Raw genomic sequence first — 26,270 nt, 5'->3', positions numbered from 1 at the left:
TTTTTTTTTTTTTTTTTTTTTTTTTTTTTTTTTTTTTTTTTTTTTTTTTTTTTTTTCCGTGCCCAAAAAAGAAAAAAAAAAAAAAAAAAAAAAAAAAAAAAAAAAAAAAAAAAAAAAATTAAAAATACAGTTACCATATGATCCAGAAATCCCTCTTCTGGCTAGATACTCAAAATAATTGAAATTAAGGTCTTGAGGAGATATTTTCACACCCATGTTCATACCAGCTCTATTCATAATAGTCAAGAGGTAGAAGCAATCCAAATATCTATCAATGGATGGATAAACAAAATGTGATATATACATAAAATGAAATATTATTCAGCCTTAAAAAAGGAAAGAAATTCTGTCACATGCTATAGGATGGGTGCACCTTGAGGACATTACGTTAAGTGAAATAAACCAGAACAAAAAGACAAATTTTGTATGATGCCACTTATATGGACTATATAAAGTAATCAAATTCATAGAAACATAAAGTAGAATAGTGGTGGCCAGGGGCTGGGGGTGTGAAGCAATGGGAAGTTGTTGTTTAATGAGTATAGGGTTTCAGTTTTGCAGATCTGTTCTGCAAAAAGGGCTGGGGGTGTGAAGCAATGGGAAGTTGTTGTTTAATGAGTATAGGGTTTCAGTTTTGCACTATGAGAAAGTTCTGGAGATCTGTTGCACAACAATGTGAGTACACTTAACACTGCTGAATGTTACACTTAAAAATGGCTAAGATGGTAAATTTTATGTTATGTGTTTCTTACCACAATTAAAAACAGAAACTATGATGACTTGTCACCCTGCAGAAAATCCTTGTTGCTTAGATGAAGAATTGCAGCTCAGAGTGAACACATTAACCCAGAGAACAATGAGTGATTAGCATCTGCTTGTGACTGATTGTACACTGAAGATTTCTGTGTTTAGCCGTCCTACTTAAGCCCCTCTACTTACGCATGTTTGTCAACGATTTGCATTAAGATATTAAAAAAGACAACATTACCAAAGTGTGAAAATTACACAGAAGTTTGAGGGAGGGTATAAATACCATGCTCAATTATAGAATCAGGATTTGAAATATCTCTTAATTATAATTTCCTTCAAATTATTGTCTAATTTCTCTCCTTCCCTTTACTGCATTTATCTCAAAAGAAGAGACTATAATGTTGTTTATACTTCCTCAGCACATATCCTTATTTTTACCTCACTTTGACTTATGTTTCTCATTACTGTACTAAAACCTCTCTCTCAATGGTTATGGGTATCTCTTGAATTGCCACATCCAGTAGCCTCTTATTGATATTCATGTAGTTTACATTTCAATAGTAGTTGGCATCATTAGCCACCCATCTTCAATGCTTTATCCTCTTTTGGTAATTCTCCTCGTTCTCTTAGTGATTCATCTAGCTCTCTAATGTTTCTCAGCTGTCCTCACTGAATCCTTGTGTGGAAGTCATAAGGGCGATTCACAAATATTCCACTTCTACTGTACATATAGTAGAGTTATTCTTCCCTGCTTCTTTGAAGCCTTATAACTTTGCTTTGGACAATGAAATGCAGGCAGAAGTAGTATGTCTCACTTCTTGGAGGAAGCTTTATGAACCAATATGTAATTTGTTGCATTTCCATGCAGAGATCACAGAAATGAGCCAAGCAGTGTTTCTGTTAGCATGGGTCATTGAGTGAGCAGAAGCCTCTTGACAAGAACCATATTGCACATGTAGCGTAATCAAGAAATAAACCATCATGTTAAGCCACTGTAGTAGGGAGCCTCTATAATGGCCCCAAATAATCCCTGTCTCCTGGTATTCACACCCTTGTGTAATTCCCTCTTCTTGAGTATAGGCTTGATTTAGTGACTTGCTTGTAACAGGAAGTATATGGTGGAAATAATGGAATGTCTCTTCTGAGCTTAGGTTATAAAGGACTTAAGCTTCCATCTTGGATATTTTCTCCCTCTCAGACTGCTTGCCATGGGGAAAACCAGCCATCATATGATGAGGTAGCCCTACGGACAGGCCCGTGTGGTTAGAGACTGAGGCCTGCCAAAACCATGTGAATGAGCTTGGAAGCAGATTCCTCCAGCACCAACTGAGCCTTCAGATGAGACAGCAGTCCAGCCTACAGTTTGACTGCAACCTTAAAGACCTTGGGCCAGAGGTACCCAGCTAAGTTGGGCCTGGATTTATGATCCACATAAACTCAACATAATAAATGTCTGTTGTTTTAAGCTGCTAAATTTTGGGATAATTTGTTATGCTGCAATTAAGTAATATAGTCATTGAGATATTCAGGGTTGCTTTTACCACTTCATAACCTACTCCCTCCTGACTTACACAACTTTTCCCTCCATGTACCCCCCAAAATGTAGACATTGACCAAAGTCCTTCCCTGACCTCTTATTTCATCTCAATTGCTTTTATGACATCAACTTTCAATTCCTTGTCTATGGATGACTTCCAAATATGTATCTCTAATACTGACTTCTTTTCTGACTGACCTACATTTTATTTTTTCCTACTAGACATCCCTAGAAATCCTGTGGTACTTCAAACTTTACTAAAGACAAAATAAATAGTCTTTGTCCCTGTAAGTGTTTTGCTTTCTGGGTTTCTGTTCTCTGTTCATGATATCACTTTAGCCTGGTTAGTGAAATCAGCCATGAGTTAAAGTACAGTTCTACCAATTACTAACTGTGTAGCCTTAGGTAATTACTTTCTGAAATTCTCAGTTTTCTCACTAATTTTTAAATAGAGATTATAATAGTACACACTTTATAGCTTTGCTATAAAATTAAAGACAGATGATGCATATAAAGCCCTTAGATTTATAGTAACTCTCAGTAGATGTAGTTACCATTACTGGTCAACAAAACTGTAAACCCTGAATCCCTAACTTTTCTTCCTCACTCATCTTCTCATCCAATCAGTTGCTAAGTCCAGCAATCTCTCTCCTAATTGCATGTGCCTTGTTTTCAGAATTTCTCCCCTATTGTAGGCCCTCATTCAAATTATTTATTTATTTTTTTTGTCTTTTTCCGTGTCTGGCAACGGATCGCAACCCTCAGTGTCGCCCCCGTACCGGACCAGGACCGGCAACGGGATTGCAACCCTCGGTGCTGCCCCCGTGCCTCGCTCAGCCAGTGAGCGGGAACCGGTCTGTATGTGGGATCCGAACCCTTGGCGGGAGCGCTGCCACACTTCCCAAGCGGCGCACTAGCGCAGTGCGCCACCGGGCCGGCCCTCATTTAAATTATTTTTAAATTTAGTTTTTATTTTCTTCAAGATATAATTGCACACAGTTTTACAAAGATTGTTATGCAAAACTGCAGTCTTCAACCTGCTCATCTAATCTTCTCACTCCGTAGGCAAAACCACTCTTGATTCTTTGGGCTGGTTCTTTTAGTATTTTCCTCCTTATGTCTGAATAACATTCTTATAATATTACCTCCTAGTCTTTCAGCTTAGGCATTAACTGCTGAATTCAAGCTTGGAAAAGGCCCTCATTACTTCTAATTAGTTTCCCTGCCCCCTTTCAATCTACTCCACACACAGTTGGCAGAGTTAGCTTCCCAAAGGGTATCTCTGATAATCTGATAATGGTCTCCTTAGGTAGCCATTAATGTATCTCCTACTACCTCTTCTCACACACCCTATGAGCTGGCCAAATCTGCTTGTCTACTGCTTTAATCATGACCTCAATTTTCCTGCATCCATGCCTTTGTTCCTACAATTCCTGATTTCTGGGATGCTTCACCCCAACCTCTGCTTGATGAAATCTCACCAACATCTCTGATTCAAATGACATTTCTTTATAAAGTCTTCCTGGAATTATTAACTTTTCTGCCACTGTACTTTTTATTATTTTACTTAAAACATGACACCTTATATTTGAGTGGTTTTTTTTTTTACTTCCTGGGGTGTGAGGAGTGGGGATTGTAAGAGAAGTAGAAATGGGTCTCTGTAGCTAGAGGATAAACTTAGGTACTTCAATGGGAGAGAGAAGGATGAGGCTGGGAGGAAAGGGCACAGATGCATAGAACTTTAGCTATGGGAAGACAAGACAAAATAGTTAAAGAAAATATTTAATACATATTTCAGATTTTTCAATATTTTGCTTAGAGTTGGTCTTGGAGGCTTGATCTCTGTAGGTGAATTGGTTCCTGAGAACTAGGGGTGACTAACAGAAAGTCTTACATGGTTAACAGTCAGAAGGAGCCTTGGGCGGCACCAGTTTAATTCCTCCCTTTTTCTCAGGACAGGAGAACATTGATTTCCCAGATGATTTCCAGTCAGTCAGCATCCCTTTTATATACATTGTAGTAGCTGACATTTGTCACCTATAAATTAATGAGCATACTTTTTATACTATCCCCCAAGTCAATGATTAAAAAAATATAGTAACATCAACTCTAAGAGTGACTTACATGGATGTTAAGCCATTGATCACTATTGAAACTTATGTTACTCACAGCCAAATAGTCTATACTATATCTTTTCAGTTCGTCTTATGGTATTCTTGGACTGTAACCAGTTTTAAGGTGTTGAAACTTAAAATATTTCTTATGTAATAGAAAAACCTTCATCCTATGACCTTGTAGTTTTTTTCTGTAGATTTTCCCAGTAAATATTAAGAAAAAGCCTCACTAATTGAAATAATTTTGAGATAATTTTAGCAAATATCTGTCAGTGACATTTTATAAAGAAACTTTCTCTCAGACTTGAAGACCGTTCAAGTCAGCAAAATTACAGCATACACTCCTTTTATTTCTTAAGGCTGATGGAGATGATTCATGGTACTATGATTGTTTCATCTTCTTGCCATTGTTTTTAACCAGTATATGTTGGTTTGACACTTAAAAGCCAGCATGTGGAACATTTGAAACCAAAAATGTGTAATTAAAGAAAATTACATACCACCAAGTAACAAATTCAGTGCCATTTTTAGTACTATGTTGAGAAAAATGGTGCCAAACTTTGATCTTATCTCTGGGGACCATGCAACTGAAGTTGTTACCACAGCTACTATTATTTCTACTGGAATGCCTGAGTTCTCAGATCCTGCCAAATATGGATGGAAAGGAGGGGTGGTGACAGCTGGTGACATGGTCCAGCAATCTGCCAGAACCTTGGAGCAAATTACAGGGGATGTTGTGAAGGGAACAGAGAAGCAAGCACCCTTGCCATCAGTAACTGGAATGTAGCTTATGCCACTAGAACCCTGAAGAGTACACTCTGAGGTTTTGGCAACATAGAGTACAGTTCTTAGCAGGCCTGTCATTATTGGCTAAATGCTGTTTAATATTACAAGATCAAGTGAATATTCTCACAAAGATAAAAAGTATGAGATAATATGGAAACCAGAGTCTGATAAGAAAAACTGACTTTAAAAATATCATCCTGAAAATATCTGCTATTCAGTTTTGTTTGGCCTCCAAAACTGTGAGAGGTCACCTAAGCAAGCTAAGGTCTGCAGTTTCCCTTTCGTGTAATTCAATTCAAATCCACCATGGTACACTTTCCCAAAAATAATCTGAGAAAGATTCATTAAGAACATGTTATCAGAAGTTGCAGGGATATAAAATCAGAATCTGACCTTTTATAGTTAGGTGCACCGTTTTCAACACAGATTGTTCATGGCACCTTGTGGATCCTTTCATTTAAATTAAAAGAGACCCAAGTCTCAGTCTCAATTTTGGCTCTAACTAGTTGTGGAACTTTGGCAAGTTACTGGGCCTCTCTTAAATTGCTCATTTACAGAAAAATCTGAAGGGTCTGCAGTAGATGATCTCTAAGGTCTCTTCCAGACTTTTATTCTATGACATATCAATGTATTTTAAAATGTAAATTTTTAGGTTAAATCACTGAGTATAGGAAAAAATACCTGGATCAATAAGATATCAACTTATTAGAATACCAGAGTGGTTTTTCTTTCATTCTTATTTTAAAAACTACATTGCACTGGGTCAAACTATCATTCTATACATATAATTCCTTGGGTATCTTTAATTTTGAGAGAAAAATTTTTTCATTTTATGCTTCAATTTCATAACTACATAAATATACATGGTGCACATATGGAATAATTAGATTTTACAGAAAAAAAATAAGAAAGATACCCTTAAATATCAGCAATGATTTGATTTGATACATACTTCCAGAGTGCAACCAAGTTTTCCATGTAAAATGAAAGCATTGCATGTAAAGACTGCAGTTTGTAACTTGGACCCCTGCTGGTCTAAACTGTCATTAGGAATACATAGTTTTCCATAAATTAGCTTTTGTTTTGGATTTCCTGCTGTGTTCATATACATGCTGACAGAATGTGTAAGGCCATATTTTGGCATTCTAATCCATTTCTATTTGTTATTAACTTTTAAGGCTCATATTACTTAAATAACCTATACTCTGCTAACCCAAAGATGGCTAACTTTAAAATTAATATTGCTTTTGAAAGCTTTCATATTAATATGTACTCTAGTTGTCATTAAAAGGAATTCTCTCTTTGACAAGTATAGAATATTTTGATATTCAAAGGAACTAACACTTGATGCAGCAAATTCCTCTGAGTAAGACAAGATAACATTCTGAAATCATAGGATTTATGAACTAATAGGTATTTCTTGGAGTGGGGGGAGAGGATAAGAAATGACTGCCAATATTTTATATTTCTATGCTGTTTTTCCTTTCCAGCCTTTTGTGGTAGGATGTCATTAATGGGAAAATGGAATCACATTGATTATCAAAATGTTCTGAAGAGAATAAACAGTGATTTAGCTTTGTAGGTTTCTTTCTGCCAAAATATTTGACACATTCTTTTATAAATGATAATATTAAAAAAATTCTGCTTTTAAATTTCACTGCATTTTTTCTTTCTTAACTGTGTAGACGCAGTGTAAGACGTTTATGATACTGTTTAGGAAATGATAATTCCAGCTGCCCACTGACAGCCAATGCTGGAGCTGACAGAGGCTTATGAAAATCAAGCTGTTGTTTCTGTCACCAAGCGAATTAAGTTAAGATTTCTAAAACACACTGTTTTCCTAATGTTTCATTATTTTTCTCATTTCTAGGGTCTGTTCTCTGACTGACCGCATTCATTCCCCAATCTAATGGAAAGAACAAAGTGTTAACCATCACAGTTGCCCAAAGGTGCCAGTCACTACCCATAAGCTAGAGAATCTTTGAGGTAACAGGTGTCAGCATTAAAGAATATGGTAACAGGACCTATTTCAAGAACACTCAAATACAGAATGAAATCATTTACATAATTTGTATACCGTTCCCTGCTTGCCAAAATACCGAGTTTGCTGTTACCATGAAATGTATGTAACAGAGGATTCACTAGTGACAGTTATTAGCAGCTTTGCCATTCACACCCCATGGATCGATCTCATTATTCAAAGGCTTGCAGTGCTGACTCAATTACCATCTGAATTCCTTTCTTTCATAATAGCTTTAAAAACTACATAGTACTTTTGTATAACAAATGCTCGTGTATGTTAAATACTCACTTCAGCATAAAATTTTTTCTTTGCTTGTTTTGACTTTTTAAAAAAGTGATAGAATATAGGACCTGAAAATCACAATTCTTTTAAATTCTAGGAAACTTTAATCTCCAGTATTGAAAGATCCAACGATTAGAACATGGAGATTTTTAGAGGAATGTTGGTATATCTAAATATGGCAAAATCCAGAAAAACAGCCCCTTCATAACAGTCCAGTTCTTCTTCAAGGTATATTTGAGAGAAGGAATACGATTGTGTGTATGCACATGCACGTGTGTTTGTCAAGTGGAAACTTGAAACAAAATCAAAGAAAACCACTGGTTTTTCAGGAATCTAGGTACGACCAACTCATGTAGTTTGTTGTTCATCATTCATTCAAAAAAAATTTAGTGTCTACCTTTATCAAGTTCTGTTTCAAGTGAGAAGCAGAGTGTTGTGAAATCTGCTTTATCACATCTGGATCCCTTCAGCACCTAGTAGGTAACAGTAACCTTGACAGATCAGTCTCCCTTGAGCAGCTCATCCTGCTCTTCAGCAGGGTGGAAAAAAGTTCTTAGAAAGCCAGTGTTCTAGTCGCTCCCCATTAAACTGGGATCACCTGGAGAGCAGTTTTCCTTCGTTATTAACGTATCGTAACTATTATTAATGATTATATATGAAGCATTTGTGGAAATGTATTTCAAAGCAAAACACAGAGGCAGTTGCTGTCCCTGATCCCCAGGAGACTTGCTCACACTGCCAGCTTGCTTCTGTATTTGGTGGTCTCAGTCTCCTTTCTTAAAAATAAATGGCCCACTTTATCACGTTAAACATGCATTGCTTCTCTACATGTGATTCTTTTCTAAGATCATAAAGAATTCATATGAAGAAGTAAAAAGCATCTGAAAATATCTTTACTCTAAAAATAGAAACTAATGATAAGATTTGTGTTAATCTGAAATGGCTGAAATAATGCGGTTAGGTGTTATATACAAATTCTAGGTAACTCACATAGGCTCAGTAACTACATCATGCACTTAGCTTGTTAAGACTAGAAATGCAGTTAACAAAAATGCTGAGGATCTAGAATGAGATTAAGAGACCCAATGGAAACGACCTACAGCATTTTCAGTCCCCTGAGCTGTGATTCCTATATATTTTAAAACATGTGCTTATCACCTTTATGATATAATTGTGAACCATCTATAGTATTATTTTGTAAATAAATATTTTACATTTACATGTTTAATTCCCTTTTTCTTTGAAATGACTCACTTAAAATTTTAATGCATTTATTTTAAAAGGAAATTTTATAGCATTACCTTAAAGGAAATGTCAGTACCTCTTCATACAAAGAGAAGGCAACAGTAAGAATAAATGGAACCAACTGTAAACAATGTTATTAAAATCTAGGTAGAAACTGTTACCAGCAAAATTACTCTTTATTTGTGAAAGAAGTGCTAAAGATAGGTGTCAGAGACATGCTAACATTTACTGAAACCTTTCTCATGACATACGCAATCAGATACAACAGAATAAGAATTTAAAAGGGAATAAATTTCTCATTTTGTCATTCAGTGCTATTTGTTGTCCTGTCCATGTACCAACTGTAAATTCCTAAACCTTATGAGAATTAATGCCCTTTAACATAGTGGAGAAAAGTTCTGGACTCAAAATAAGGACATCTGGATTATGACTGAGAAATTATCTCTTTATTTTGTACTTAAGGAAAATTTAGGTTCAAGGAACTGAAATGACTTGTCCAAAGACACAAACCTAAGTGAAGCTAGAAGTAAGATAATAATCTACAAGTCCTGATTTCCAGTCTAGCATTGTTTCTGCAATCTAGGTTTAAAGTCCCCTATTTTCCTAAAATAGGTTATTTCTCCACCAATTTATTTTTTTTTATTTTTTATTTTTTTTCCCTTTTTGTCTTTTTTCGTGACCAGCAACGGATCGCAACCCTCAGTGTCGCCCCCGTACCGGACCGGGGACCAGCAACAGGATTGCAACCCTCGGTGTTGCTCCCGTGCCTCACTCAGCCAGTGAGCGGGAACCGGTCTGTATGTGGGATCCGAACCCTCGGGCGGGAGCGCCGCCGTGCTTCCCAAGCGGCGCACTATCCAGTGCGCCACCGGGCCGGCCCTTAAAATATTTATTGACACTAAGACTAGACAAGTCACTGACTCTCTGGGCTTAAGATTTTTCTTTCTACAAATTGTGGATAACAGTATTTAATTTATTAGCTTTTTATAAGAAGTAATAGCAATAATAATAGCAGCTAAAATTATTTGAGCACTTACTTTGCCAGCACATTCATTATTTTGTTAAATATTCCCCAAAGCTGTATTATTTCCAAACCTATTTATATTGATGAGAAAACTCAGGTTATAAAGGTTATAAAGGTTAAATACCCTGCTCAAGACTACATGGCTAGTAAATGACAGAAGTGGGATGCAAATTTAAGTCTTGCTGCTTTGAGAGTCTATACTTATAAACAGTATTCTAAAAATATATTGTAATGTGACATGCAAATTTGACATTATATTTTGTCATATAAGATCATGAGATCATTGTGGTAAAGATTATCACTTACTCATCTTGATGAATTCAGTACTTAGGAGAGATATTCAATGATAGTTAAGTTTAATGGAATTAAATTGACTGTGATATTAGAAACAATTAAATGGAGATACATGTGAAAAACAAAAATCTGAAAGCTGCAAAACTACTTTTCTCATTTTGTCTCAGAACCAAGACCTTCATATTCTAGAAATTACATGCAGTAATCTTCTAGGTAGTCTTGGATATCCTCTGTCACCCTGGGAAATGCAGGATAATATGTGAAAGGCTTCCTCTCCTTGAGGGACAGAAGGAGGCTTATTGAAAGTGATAAAGGGGAGAGAGAGCTAGCTCCCTAGTGGGGGAGGAAACAGAAGGGATCAGCCTGTGGCTAAAGTACTAGGGAGTAAGACAATCCCAGAGTAGAGCCAGCCAGTGTGATGCCAGGCTTGCTGAGGGAGAAAACCACCAGGAGAGGACCATTAATTTCTTGTTTAGAAACTTGGAGAAATCACCAGTATGAAATCTAAGAGGTAAAGGAAAGTTCTTATCATGAAAAACACTGAATATTTTCTCAGAAAACATCTTACTATTATACAGAAGAGGGCCTAGCTAAAAAATATAACTGTTCTTTGATCCACTGTGTGATATGTGCTTAAATTGCACAACAGGAGGGTCTCAAAGTAATATTCTTCCCACTTTAAGCCTCAGCTCAATAATGGAAATTGGACCTGCTGACCTCTTTGGTTATCAAATACAAAGCAACATAACCTTTATCTCCAAACAACTTTTGAAAGACAGAAAACACACACACATACATATATATATATATATATTTACTTTCTTTAAAATAGATGAATAGAGTACTCATGAGTATTTGAAAAATAACTCAGAGCTGTCTTCTTCTTAAACAGTGTTTAAAACCATTTTCTGGATATACTTTACAAATAAAATCCTTAAGGTATGTATGTATTTTTTCTCAAATTAAGAAAAAGGAGCAAAAAGAGAGACTATAAATTTTTGTGGCAATTTTAGACCTAGTTATCCCAAATTTCCAAAGTAACATTTCTTCCCACTTCTAGATGTTAACTATAACAAAGGATTCTAGCTACGTTAAGTGAACAAAGAAAACTGACTTTTTTTTCTAAGACACATCCAGGTTTGTCTTTTTTATATCACAATATATTGGTTTTAATATTCCTGACAACTGACTTTTTGGGTCATATTAGGTTTACATGGTAACACTTAAAATTCATCCCCATGTCAGCATTTGTCAAAACACATAACCCTAGTTATTATTCAGGTCTTAGCAGAAAGCCTTTTTTGTAATGCTCAGACTCAATAAGTTCCGCTTTATACACTTTACTAGTTTCCTACAGTACTCGTTTTTAAATAGTCATTATGATTGTTATTAATTGCTCAGTATTTGCATTCTCCAAAGATTATGATCTCTTAGGGGGCAAGAATTGTATCATCTTGTTCACTGCTGTCCCTATCTCAGTGCCTGACCCACACTAGCCACTCAATAAGTAAGTGTTGGATGAATGATGGATGAATGACAGGTGTTGTATTACTAAAGTCACTAAAGAAGAAACTGTGGAATCTTATTTTTAAGAAAGAAAGACAAGGTGAGCAGTCTGTAGACATTGTAAGACAATGTGGGAACAATAAACTAAGAATCTATACACATTTGAATTTTATTTGATATGTTATAGTCTAGGATGAGACCTTTGTTTGAATATAGATTCAATGGAACTTAAAAGTTTTATGCTGAATTCACTCCTAATATACCTAGCATCCTATCAAGTTTTTTTTTAACCTTATATATGCCAGCTAATTTTCCTTTCAGTCTTCTGTATGTAGACATTTCTTTTTGAACATACTGCTCTCAGGACCATTAAATGTAAAAGTAAATGACATATGCAATACCAGTTAAATATTTATGCAATGTAACACTGAAATGGTAAATATTGTATTATGCTTTCCACTTGTCATTAGTCAGGAGATGTTGCTACATTCTGAAAAAATGATAGCCTAAAACCGAGAAAACATTACTGTATTTCACAAACAAAATATTTATGTCAAATTGGAGTTCACTTGACTTTAAAGGTATTTCTTATTGTTACTGCTTTTGAATGTTTTTCAAGTCACGGTGATCTCTATGTTTAAATGGTAAAAACGATTTGTTTAAATGTGGTATTTTTCATATATTATTTAATTCAGTTGACTTCATATCAAGCTGAGTAAAATGAATTATTTTGTAGGGAGAGGAGGAGTATACTATCTACACGTGTAATTTCTTGAATTTGGTAGTAATTGCTTTTTATGTACAGCAATGAACAGATAATAGGACAAACTCAAAACTAAGTATTTTTATCCTATGCTAATAAAAAGCAACAAAAGTTTATAATGACAAAAAACTGAGTATAAATATATAGCATTTTCCCACTTTAGGTTCAATTCAAAAGTCACTGATATGATTATACAGAGTTGACTCTGAATTTTAATTCTAATAAACTGAATTTTAAATAACCTCTCAATCTTTTCTAGATTTTTATATATGTTAGACATAGAAAATTAATATTTTTGACAAATTAATAGACAATGTTCATTCCAAAAGTCAGGACAGAGCATAGCATGTCAAGGCAGCCAAAATTTCAGTGGGTGTTCAAGGAACGTGTATATAAGAGTGCAGAATTTCATCCAGACAAAGTGCTGTTCTTATTAAGGAAAAAATACAACTATCTAGAATGTGTTTTTCCTAGATGTTTTCCTTTTTGTAATTATAGATGCAGAGTACTGCAGTAGAATGCTTTATCGAATTACTATTTTCTTCCTCTCCTAGAAATAAATTGTTTTATTCTAAGCCTTCATTCACTATTTAATTAGGTTTAAATATGTCCTTAATTTCATGTATCTGGGGTAGAATAAAATATTGATATATTAATTCCAAATTTTTAGTTTTAAAGTTTCCCATCCCTAAAACATAGGCAATACATTTTTTCTACAATGTGATGAAATCGCATTACTATTAAAATGCCACCATTCCATCTCAGACAAAATGTATTTTCTGAATGCAATGCAAACTAAGAGCTAAGAGAAGAAGCTGTAGTGAAAAATGGTATGTAATTCATTGCTTGGCTGTGTTCTATAACCTAATAAAATAGCACTTTTATTATAAAGACATGTCCAAAAAAGAAAAAAGAATGTCACAACGTATTTTATTTTGCCATACGTATTTAAATGGTTGATTTTCTATGAAGCATAAAGGGCTGGCATATTTTTCCTTCTGACCCTGAGTTGCATATATATTGCCAGTACCATAATCAATTTCAAGGTACACAGAGAGGTAAAAATGTTCATAAAATGCAAATAGACACAGAAGTAGGACAGATAACTGCTAAGGAATCATAACTGCAACGAACCCAGATTCGACAGGTTATGTTTTGCTAGATCTAGAGAATGCTTATGTCATTAAATAGCCTTTTTAACAGACATATGACAACACCTATTTTAGGAATCAGTTGGTAGCAGCTGTTCGAAGGAAATAAATAACTACATATGTATTTTTAAAATGAAAAGAAATATTGAAAAGTTAAGTAATTCTTTGGTTAGCAGTATATATGTCAGACACTTATAAGAAAAACAATCCTGAGTTACTTCTTATCACTGGGAAATGAGTTAACAAACCAGTACCTTAAAAATTCAGATTTCTGTGGGGGAAAAAAACTATTAGGGTGTTGGGAGAAAATAGGAAGTGACTTTTAAAGGATCAGTTTTTGGAGGTGATGGAAATGTTCTAAAATTAATTGTGATGACAGTTGCTTAACTCTGTGAGTGTATCAAACACTATTAAATTGTATAATTCAATTGGGTGAATTATATGGCATATAAATTCTATCTCAATAAAGCTGTTATTTAAAAAACTCTGTTGTCAAATGAATTATTGGTTGGGAAAAAACAACATGGCCAAAAGGGCAAAATACTGAGAAAATATAGTAGCATACATAATATGAGAAAACTTCATGAATAAATAAAATTAAAAGATAAAAATAAAAAATATAGACTTTATTTCTCGACATAAGCTCCATCAAGTTCAAGACACTTTTGTAAGTGATGGTACAGTCATTTGAAACCTGAAAGAACTGAGGGTCCTGGGAATTTAACCATGTCAATGCTGTCTTTTTTTACATTATCAACTGAAGAAAAAAGGGTGCCCTTTAAAATTTTTTTCAAATTAAGAAACAACAACAACAACAAAAAACCAGAAACAGCCAAATTAGGACTGTAAGGTGGATGCCTATGACTTCGCATTGAAACTCTCACAAAACTGCCCTCATTTGATGAGAGGAATGAGCAGGAGCATTGCATGGTAGAGAAGGACTTTCTGGTGATGCTTTCCTGGGCATTTTCCTGCTAGCGCTTTGGCTAACTTTCTCAAAACAGTCTCCTAATAAGCAGATGTTATTGTTCTTTGGACCTGCCGAAAGTCAACAGGCAAAATGCCTTGAGCATCCCAAAATACTGTTGCCATGACCTTTACTCTTGACCGGTCTGCTTTTGCTTTGACTGGATCACTTCCACCTCTTGGTAGCCATGGCTTTGACTGTGCTTTGTCTTCAGGATCATACCGGTAAAGCCATGTTTCATCTCCTGTTTCAATTCATCACAGAAATGCTTCAGGATCTTGATCCCAGTTTTTTAAAATTTCCATTGAAAGCTCTGCCCTTGGCTGCAGCTGATCTGGGTGCAACAGTTTTGGCACTCGTTGAACAGAATGTTTGCTCAACTTTAATTATTCAGTCAGAATTGTGTAAGCTGAACCAACTGAGATATGTACGTTGGTTATTATTTCTGCTATTAATAGTCGGTCCTCTTCAATTAGGGCATGAACAAAATTCACTTTTTTCCTCACAAATTGATGATTTGATGCTTCATCCCCAACACTATTTCCTCCCTTCTTTAAACAAGTTCTCTATTTGCAAACTGCTGCTTTTTCTGGGGCCTGTTCCCATAAACTTTTTGCAAAGCATCAATGATTTCACCATTATTTCACCCAAGCTTCACCATAAATTTGATGTTGTTCTTGCTTCAATTTTAGCAGAACTTAGGTTGCTCTGATAGGGGCTCTTTTCAAACTCATGTCTTACCCTTCTTAGTGCCTCAAACTAGATCCTGTTCAGACATGTTATAACAAGTTAGTATGAGTTTATTTTGGTGCAAAAAGGTTGTACAATATCTGCATAGTTTTTTCATACTACACATATTCCATGAATTTTTTGAAGACCACTAGTATATTCTAATAAGATTTTTGTTTTTTCTAGTGTTCCTTAAATTATTGAACATGTGCAAATACCTTTGGTACTTCCCTGCATGGGGAAATTCTTTGACTCTGTCTAGCCATATACAGAAATGCTTACGAAGTTAAATGTCCATAATGGTGTTATTTGAAGTTTGACTTCAGTGACTTTTGTTGCAGTTTTAATTGGTATAATTTTTGACATTTACTTTGATTTGTATTTAATAATGCTTTAATAATGTTTATGCTTCATGAAGAGATATCTGGGCATTTTTCTAAAACTTCAGGTTATCTTCCACCTAGAAAAAAGAGTCTCTGTGAGTAAAGAAAAATAATCAAACTTCTACCCAATTCCATAACTGTGAACAGAAGCAGAAGTAACAGTAAGCAATGAACTCTAGCTCTTTTACCCATTCTTTGGTGAACAACTGCTGGTTATTGCTCATCTTTAAAATTTTCTAATTTTAGAGCAGAAAGAAGAACGAGTAAATTAAGGCCAAGAAAAGTGGGACAGGTATTTTTTGATAGGTCTATATTACTATTATCATCAAACTTTACATTTGTGGTTAGGAATCAGTAAGATTTTCACTCTATAAAGGCACACCAACTTACACATTAATGCATTAGAGGAGGATTTTAATTGGGAACTCAGCAATCTAAAGAAAATCAGAATGTGACAGGCTTAAAAGAAGTTTGCCAAATGTACATTTGATTTTTTTTTAATTGGAATATGCAAAATCAAGACACATCTATATGATGAATCAGTTAAGGTTTCTCAGTTCTGCTCATTCCTCCTTCCCAACAGGGCCTCGTGATCTCCCACTTAAGACTAATTTCCTAACAGGCTGTATAGATTTGCACTGTCCACATGGTAGCTACCCGCTACATGTGGCTGTGTGAGTATAAATGAATTAAAAACAATATAATTAAAACTTCAATTCCTTAAACTCACTAGCCACATTTCAAGTGTTCAATAGCCATGTGTCTAGCTAGTGGTTACCGAATTGGAAAGTGAAGAAACAACATTTTCATCAACAACGGGAATATTTGACAGCATTAGCCTTGCTACTCAATGTGTAGTCTATGGACCACAACAGCATCACCTGGGAGCCTGCTGGAAATACAGAATCTCAGTTCTCACTTCAGATGTGCTAAATGACAGTATGCATCTTAACAAGATCCCCAGGTGATTCCTAGGCACAAAGTTTAAAAGCACAAATTTGGACTTCCTTTCATTCAATTACATGCTCTGGAATGTCACTGAAGCAATCTTTTAAAAACATAAATGTGATTCTTTTTTCCTCTTATACTTAAATTTCTTCAATTTCTTCCCTATTTTCAGGTCTTTGAAAACCTCATAGGTGGGAGTATAGTATAACGGGTCCTTGATAGTTTCCAGTCCAGTCTCCATCATTTACTAGCTATGTGACTTTAGGCAAGGTACCTCTCTAAGCAACAGATTCCCTATTTGTTAAATGGAGGTAATTCATAGGAGTGTTGTGAAAATCAAATGAGGTAATTCATACACAGCTTCAAACACAATGCCTGGCACAATCAGCACTCCACGTGCGCCACCGTAGCTCTTTCACTTTTCTTCCTTGTTCCTTGGATGACCTCTTTTCATGGTGATCTCTCACTAATCACTCTGGCATCAGGTGAACTCCTTCTCTTTATCTTTTAAGCTCCAGTTCAAGCATTACCTGCTAGATCAAGTCTTTCCCCAACATCTTCATCCAAAGCAGGTATTTTCCTTCCTTCCTTTTTATTTCTTTCTTTTATTTTGCTCATCAAGCTGCTATGAGAGCATGTACTGTTAAAAGTGTGTTTTCATGCATGTCTTTATCACCTGACTATGAGTTTTAGAACAAAAAGCTAATTTGGACCTGTAACATCTATCAGAGTACCCAGGAAAATGTTGACCTAAAAACAGTTATTGAAAAACCATATAAGTACCAGAATAAATTTAAGTGCATTTAAAAAATAGTATTTACATTAAATAAGAATTTTATAGGTATGGCACAAAAGGCAAAAATTATAAAGAAAAAAACTGATAAATTTGACTGACAGAAAATTTGGTATGATGTGTGGCAAAAATGACTATGACAAAAATTAATAATAAATTGGAAAATATATAACATGTATGACAAAGAATTCATGTTCTTAATAAATAAACACTTTTGCAAATCAAAAAGAAAGGAGCAAAGCCCCAATAGAGAAGAAGGAAAACTAGCCTATTCACACACACAAAAAGAAATACAAATGATCGATAAATATATGAAAAGATATTTAACACTGCTAGTAATAAATTAAAACAGCAATAGAATGTTTCAACCTAAGAGATTAGCAAAGGTTAAAAATATTGACAATAAATTATATAGATGATATATAATGACTGATAAGTGAACAAAGGCTGGTATAAAATGCATTTTAAAATATGGCTGTATATATGAATGAAAAATAGTGGGAAGGATATACAGCAAAAAGTTAATAGTAATTACTTATGCACTGTGAGATTAATTAATTTTCATTTTCTTTTTAGGCTTTTCTTTATTCTCTGAAATTCTGAGAGGAATAGGAAAGAAACAAACAAACAACAAAGCCTTTCTGTCTGCCCTTCTCCCCCCTGCCCCTCTCCTTCAGAAGCTATTCACCTTGTCTATCCTGAGATCACTTTAGCTTAGAGAAGAGATGTGTTAAAGCTACATTCTCATAACTCCTCATTATCTTACTGGAAGCTGAGGAAGAAAGTTCTAAAATAGAAATAATTCCTCAAGCTGTTTTTTTTCTAACTTATTTCTTAGGATTTTATTTTATATTAACAGGCAATATGAGAGAAGGGGACTCGAAAGGACTGAAAAAAAAGTTTTAGGATGGCTGCACTTCTGTTAAAGGTTATGAGGTCAATCTGATGATGACACTGGTCTCTCTACTGATTCTAGGGTTTATCAGCTGATCTGGCCGGATAGGCAACTGTCCCTTTTCTCCCTCTCTGCTTCACATGCACACATAATAGAAAAAGACAGCTTTCTTTGAAAGAAGTGTCCTATTTTTTTTTCAAGGGTAAAGGCAACATCTTTAATCAAAAGATTTACAGATGAAAAATAAAATTCTTTACCTGGTTACAAAGAAATCATTGTGTTAGTATGTTAGTCACTTAAGTGCAGGAAGACCAATAAAAATTCTAAGCATATTTGTGCTTAATTAAAGTGATAAAAGTATGAAACAATTCTTTGATGGAAAAGATAACACTGAGACTCTGTCTCCTTAACTGCTACCACAATAACTAGATCAAAACAAATGTTCAATAAATACCTGTTGAATTAAAAAGATTACATGAGTACATTAAAGATAATTTGCATGTTTCCATGTAGGGAAAAATAAAAGCAAAGGGAAAAGGTTATGACAGTGGTACTAGTAGGAATAAAATAGTATGCTAACAACTACACAAGGAAACCAGGCAATTTGAAAAAAAAAAAAAAAAAGAAAAAGAAAAATTTGAGTTTTTACTTAGAAGTCTCATACTCAGTTATATTCACTAATGGATCCTTGAAAAGAGTAGAAGTCTCATAAGTAACAGTGACCCAATCGCACATTAAAATGCTATTTTTCCTGCTAATCACACCATGAAAATAAAGTTAAATGGTATCAGAACTGATATTCAAAATATTTAACAACTGGAAGGACACAGGCACTCACCAATGAGAAAGATGCCTGATCAATCAACTTGACACAGAATTCCAACCATACACAGTATTTATCTATCTGGCAGGTACTACAGTAAAAAAAAAAAAAATCCCCTACTAATACATATGCTTAATTTATTGCATCTCATTTATGACTGGTATATTTCAGAACCATTTAAAATTCTTTAGTAGCACACTTTTGACAGATACAAATAATTTATACAGCCAACCAGAAGAGATTCCCTTAATGGCTGGGATATTTTCTAATTGAATACTAGAAATCTGTCTCTGAAAACTAATTTTTGTGGTTGTGAAACTCTTTGAACTTGAGTGTTATGAAACAGCACGGTATTGTTTCACTAGGGTGTGATCTTGGTCAAGTAACAAATGCTCTGTTATCTGGTTTGACCATTTTTACAAGGAGGAAGCTAACTGAGATTAAAAAATGACGAAAGGGTTTCATCTTGCTTTTGTCTCTGACGGATGGATAGTGGCTTTCTGTGGTGCTCTTTGAAGCACTGTGATGAACATAATGGGGATGAATGCAGCTTCAGTGGGAAAGAGTGCTCTGAATCATTAGCGACGTCCTCCATGGCCAAATAATTGGAAATAATCGTACATAACATGCCACAGAGTTACCATCCCTGGCTCAATTATGCCTAAATTTCTTTCATGCTCTACAATTCTGTTTTTCTATTAAACATTGTGACTCATAATGGTTATTCCACTTTCCAAAGTACATAATTTATATCTAAGGAGTACTGTAGCTATTGGTAGATACTGGTTCGTTGCAAAAGCATCATCTATATACAGCTCTGTAATACTCTTATTCAGTTATAGAAATTCATGGGGCATCACAAATCGCTTTGTAAACTTGAGGATGCATCACTGGCTGTTGTTCTTGGTAGATAAACCACATAGCCTGTGATTTATCTCAGTGGACACCATTAGCATTTCAATGTGAAAAGCCCTTCCCTGCACTTAGAAGCAGATCAAAATATGATGTAGTCATTTCTAGCATTTAAAAAAGCAATTTCTAGTAGTTTGAACGCTCAAATATGTTTTGAAATAATTAAATAAAAGGATTAGTTACAATTTCTATTAGTAGCTTTCACTGTTTTGGTTACTATTAGACAAAAAACATGATCAATACTACATCAGAAAAGATGAAAAATCCACATATATGAATGAGTACATAATCCATTCATTGTTTTATGGATGTCCAGTTCTCTGGAGAGTGTTCCTGAGTGCAAGATGATGGTCTTGAGTGATGAGTTTTACATTTAAATAGCTGAGTGAGCTGAAAGTTGTGTAACTTCACAAGTAGCAGAGAGCTCGCTATTGACTACACATCGAGGGAGGTTCTTGCATAGTGTTCATTCCTGCAAGTGCATGAATTATTTTGTGTACAGGAATTGTCATGGAGCTATCCTGTTTCATGAAGGGTAAGACAAACACAGACATACACTATAGTTTGTGTCCAAGAATATATCTCATTCTTAATAAAAATGACTACCTGCAAAACTAGCTTTTCTATTTATCTAAATCTGCTGAAAATTACTTAAAATACTCTGTGATTTATAATATATTATTACCAATCTTTCCCCCACTACATATAATCTCATAATATTCTTCTTGACCAAATAAATAAATACAACTAACAAAACAACAATATAACACCTTGATTTATAGATAAAATAATTCTAAAAAACATATTCTTACCTATAAAATATGATAGGAGTATTGCCAGGAGCACTGAGACCCCTACAGCACACAGTGCAGTACATTTCCAGCTACAGTACTTTGAAGACTTCTTGAATTTAAAAGCACTTCTTGATAGGGTGTTTCTAGGTAGAGGCCGAGTAGGCGGTGAATAAACAGAGCCAGATGCCATTGTGTACCCTGGGGTTGCAGTGCTGAACAGTGGCGTTGTCCCTGTTCCTGTTTTGAATAGGAAATGCCTGTGGGAAAGGAGAATATCATTATAAGATACAAATATATTAAAACAGACAGAGATAGCTGTGCATTAGCTGTCTCTGTCTCTCTTGCTCTTTCTCTCACTCTCTATTTTTTTTACCATATACCTCATATAACTTTAAAAAAATAAAAATTAAGGAACTATTTTAACCAAAAAAACCCAACTCATAAAAATGACTCTTAATGAAAGAGACTGATTTTTCATGTTTGTAGCAGGATGTATGCATACTAATGCTTACTGTCCCTTCAAGTCAGCAGCTTTAGAGACTATAATGTTATTCTCTTCATTCTAGTTACAAAACCATTTTGGAACTTCCCTTGATGAACAATTGCCTTAAGAGTATCCTCACAATTCACATAAGAAAACTAGTCTTGTTACTTTGTAGTTACATTGAACAATTGCCTTAAGAGTATCCTCACAATTCACATAAGAAAACTAGTCTTGTTACTTTGTGTCTAGTTACACCCGTACAGCAGAACCTCAAGTGTCCTTACATGAGAAAATGTACTCATATAAACACAAGCATGCATGACCATGCTGATGTTCTGCAGATTGGTTTATATTCTGTTGGTCCATGGAAACATTCTCATCTTAGACTGCTCCCCCACTAACGAGTACTATCAAGTTTGGCCACAGACAGCCGGTTAGTTCTCAAGGGATGCAAACTATTTTATTTTTATCTTATGTGAAACATAATCAGAATGGTAAATCTACTGGGGACACAGGAGGGAGGGAATCACAGAACACTAAAATCAAACCTAAATAGATGAAGAGGTCAGTGAAGTAGGTTTTAGATCAAATATAGAAAGATTCCCTAACAACCATACAACAAACAGTGGAGCAAACTGCCTCTAAAAGTTGTATGCTCTCTTACCTTGAAAATATTTAACTAGAAATTGATCACACAACAGGAGCACACGACATAAGGAATTATTTAGGAAAGATGACTAATTTTAAGATTCTTCCTAACAATAAAAGTATTTAAATTTAAAAGAAGCGCCATGAGTTTCATGGTTTACATTCAATATTATGCTGGTAACTTATAGTATATTCAGTTGTCCTAACACTTATCATTATGTTCCTTTCTAACACATCCAATCAAGCCAGCATACTGTGCTCTCTTTCGTATTCAGGAGGTCACAGGTGTCCTTAAATATTCCATCATGGTATGGAATGGTCTTTATGCAAGACGATTTTAGATGGTAAATAGCTGGATACTTTTTTTTTTTTGTCTTTTTTCCGTGTCCAGCAATGGATCGCAACCCTCAGTGTTGCCCCCGTACCGGACCGGGGACCGGCAACGGGATTGCAACCCTCGGTGTTGCTCCCACGCCTCGCTCAGCCAGTGAGCGGGAACCGGTCTGCATGTGGGATCCGAACCCTCGGGCGGGAGCGCCGCCACGCTTCCCAAGCAGCACACAATCCATTGCGCCACCCGGCCGGCCCCATAGCTGGATACTTTTAATTTTAATACGCATACACTTAATTTATTGTGTATTAGAAAAAGACTGAATATCAAAGTGAAGGGGTTAATAGGACAGAACTGGGAAGCTAGACGGCCAAGGTTCAAATTCCACTTTACTACTTAATAGGTATGTGTCCTTGAATAAGTTACTTAACCTCTCTCTGTTTTAGTTTCTTAATCAATAAAATGAGGATATTAATAGTATCTACCTCACAGGGTTGTTATGAGGCTTAAGAGAGTTAATATTTACTACCGTAAAGTGCTTGGAATATAGTAAATACTACGTAAGTATCTGATAAATAAAAGAGGACTTGAACTCATGACTTCATGTATATTATTGCTTAGGAAAGACTCAGCAGGTTTTTAAGTTACAAAGAGTCAATCACCAGAAAATTATTAAGTGATTAATAGCATATAGCTGGCCTACACACATGGTAAAAGTCATGAAAAGCTGCCTAACATAGGTATGAGTATAGTGAAAAGAATTCTGGATTAGAAATCAGAAAATCTGGGCTTAACTTCCTGGTCTATCATTTCCTAGAAATGTGATTCTAGAAAGCCTCAGGGTTGGTTTTTTGTTTTTTTTTTTTTTCCCATCTGTAAAAAAAATAGCACTAATGATTTACTTATCATACAGGATCGTAAATCAGTTAATGTCTCTAAAAATGCTTTCTCAACCACAAAATTAGACCAGATGCAAATGATAAGTTACTATTTCTATAAAATTACACATGTGACGGTATTGTGAATCCATTTTCCTGCACTAAACTACTTCATAAAATTAATTTAAAAGTTTATAGCCTGAATTAAATGGTATACTGGAGGCAGCATTTTTAGTACCTCCTACTATATTCATATTCAGCATGGTTATTAAGGCCTCTGGAACTAGACTGCTGGGGTTCAAACCCAGACTTCCTCTATAGTTACCTATACGCTGTGTGGTAAGTTACTCAAATTTTCTTTGTCTTGGTTTTATCATCCCTAAAACGGACATCATAACAATACCCACATTATACGCTTTTTATGTGGATTAAATGAAGTAATACATACAAAGTGTTTACATTAGTATTCAGCACAAGGTAAGTGCTAAATAAGCATTAGCTTTGTTATTCTACCCAAATCTAATGGAACCTACATCGCAAAAGACCAAAAAATTATAATTTGAAAACTTTAAATGTGAATTAAAAATATAACATCATCAAAACAATGTGTACCAAAATGAATTCTCTGGTTTACAAATTTGATATTGGTGATTCTACACACTGAGTGTACTCTGAATGAGAAGATGGACTATATCACGCCAAGAACAAACCTGATCATTTATATCAGGCATCAGCAAACTTTTTTGTAAATCTTAGGCTTTTCTGGCTATACTGTTGAACTCGGCTGTTATATCATGAAAGCAGTCAAAGACAATGCATAAATGATTGTGTGTGGCTCTGTTTCAAAAAAACTTTTTATATACACTGGAATTTTAATTTCATAGAATTTTCCTGTGTCATGAAAACATCTTCTTTTTCATGTTGTCAATTATTTAAAGATATAAAAACCATTCTTAGCTCACAAGCAGTACAAAACCAGGTAGCAGGGCTAGATTTAGCTCTTGATCTGGATTCTCACTTTTTTAAGGATAATAAATGAAGAGAGAACAAGGGGCTCAGCAGCGCATAGTGACAGACTATTCCCTCAATATCACTAGATTTAAAAACAGCAGCCTGAAGGATGTCTACACAGTCATCTTGGAGAGGATTAGACAGATATATGTAATCAGACTGAGATATTATTATTATTTTCCTGGAAGTTCCACCCTAAAAAGTCTTGGTATACAATAGAGTACACATTTTATAGGGCCAAATAATCATCTCTGCCAAGTGTAGGAAAAGGATCGATGCGTCCTATGGCTGTGGACAACTTGCCTACTTTACCTTACAAGTATGGGCTTTAGCATCGACTTGACTTTGGACGGCCCCTCCCGGTATCACTACTGACTTGAGTTAGCTCTCCATTCTGTCAGCTTCATCAACAACAATAATGATAACTGACATTTCCCGAGTACTCACCAAGTGCCACGTACTATTATTTCATTACATTTGTCCCAAACACAGTGAAGGACAAAGTGACTATTTGTATTGCCATCCTTCACCCTCCAAGTCTCAGCTCAGATGTTACCACCTGACCACCCAGAACAAAGCCTTGTTCTCTTGACTCTCCATCATATCACCATGTTTATTTTACAATCAGTTATGATCTTGTTATCTGTTTACTTGTATAGTGGATTAATTATCAAAATACTATTTAGTACCGAGCCCATGGCGCACTCGGGAGGGTGCGGCACTGGGAGCGCAGCAGCGCTCCCGCTGCGGGTTCGGATCCTATATAGGGATGACCGGTGCGCTCACAGCGCTCACTGGCTGAGAGCGGTGCGGCCGGTCTCAAAAAGGACAAAAAAAAAAAAGGACAAAATACTACTTAAAGTGTGTTTTTTCCATTCTGAAATCGTTTCCCCTTTCTGTGTTTGTTTTGCCTCACCCTTCTCAATTTTAATAGTTTTATTTCATTGTCTCCAAGAGAGATAAGATATGATGAAAAGTAGAAATAGCCTGAGTCTCTTGTTGGTTTTTTAAAGCCCAGACTCCTGGGTGAAATGGAGTGAAATGGGATATAATCAGAATGTTTGGGAGGAAAACAGTGTGAGGTAAAAAGGGGGTTTCCCTTCAGACTGGGGTTTCCCTTCATCTTGAGGCTGGGAGCAGGCAGAGAACCAGAGGGGAGCTGATGACAGCAGGGACCAGGGAGAGAAGCCTGCCATCTGCTTTATGGGCAGCATCCGGGGGAGGTAGCGAGACTCCAAAGAAATCTGAGGCTCTTTCTACTTCTTCCAAGCCTTGCTTGGGGGTACAGAAACAGCAGAGAGCTACCCGACAGAGCTAGGCATGCGGAAACAAGCAACACTCAACTAGCAACTGGTATGGAGGCCCATGGCTGAAGACAGATTCCCCTGCTTAGTCTTTGGTCCATGTAGATCCTCTGGGGAAAAGTAGAAATAGAGAGTATCTGAAATACACCCAAAATGTATGAAAGAATGAGAATTTAGAAAATAAAGATGCCTCTTAGACTAGAAAAATACTTCATTTTATTAAAGGCTAGGAAGAGAGAAACAGACGGAAATGGATGAGGGCAGAGTGATTTGTGTCCCTGAGACAGAGGCTTGGCTCCCGGCTTCCCTGGTTGAGTCCTGAAGTAAAGACTACAAAGTGTATAAGGGGTACTTGAGAGTAGAGGAAATCTGAACCTTACATTCAGAGAACGGAGGAGATAACAGGATCTCACAGAGAAATTGATGCCTGGAGTGTTTAGGTGATACATTATAGAGAGCCTCACTGAGATTCCTGTGCCTGGGCAAGATTCATAGGAAGCAAAAATTACTTCTGTGACTTGAAGAGTAGCACAGAAATGGTGGAGTGTGCCACTAGACCTGAAGGGGCCTCACATATAGGAATCAAGGCTATCTCATTAATAACCTGTAGACTAACAATGAAGTAACAGACACCATAAAAACTCAACGTCTTCGGGCCGGCCCGGTGGCGCACTGGATAGCGCGCCGCTTGGGAAGCCCGGCGGCGCTCCCGCCCGAGGGTTCGGATCCCACATACAGACCGGTTCCCGCTCACTGGCTGAGCGAGGCGCGGGAGCAACGCCGAGGGTTGCGATCCCGTGGCCGGTCCCGGTCTGGTACGGGCGCGACACTGAGGGTTGCGATCCGTTGCCGGACACGGAAAAAGACAAAAGACAAAAAAAAAAAAAAAAAAACT

General features: G+C 35.9%; 1 protein-coding gene across 1 annotated transcript in view; it reads right to left on the bottom strand.

The window, feature by feature from the left end:
* Positions 1-26,270, bottom strand: part of LOC103600136 (teneurin-3-like) — a 71,672-nt gene that overhangs the window by 23,484 nt on the left and 21,918 nt on the right. The window contains exon 3 of the mRNA XM_008584362.1: positions 20,738-20,976. Within this exon, the coding sequence (XP_008582584.1) occupies positions 20,738-20,976 (239 nt within the window). The remainder of the gene's footprint in view (positions 1-20,737; positions 20,977-26,270) is intronic.

This window comes from Galeopterus variegatus, unplaced genomic scaffold (assembly GCF_000696425.1).
Source record: "Galeopterus variegatus unplaced genomic scaffold, G_variegatus-3.0.2 Scaffold3242, whole genome shotgun sequence".
NCBI classification, from domain to species: domain Eukaryota; kingdom Metazoa; phylum Chordata; class Mammalia; order Dermoptera; family Cynocephalidae; genus Galeopterus; species Galeopterus variegatus.
This window is presented reverse-complemented; position numbering and strand designations above follow the sequence as displayed.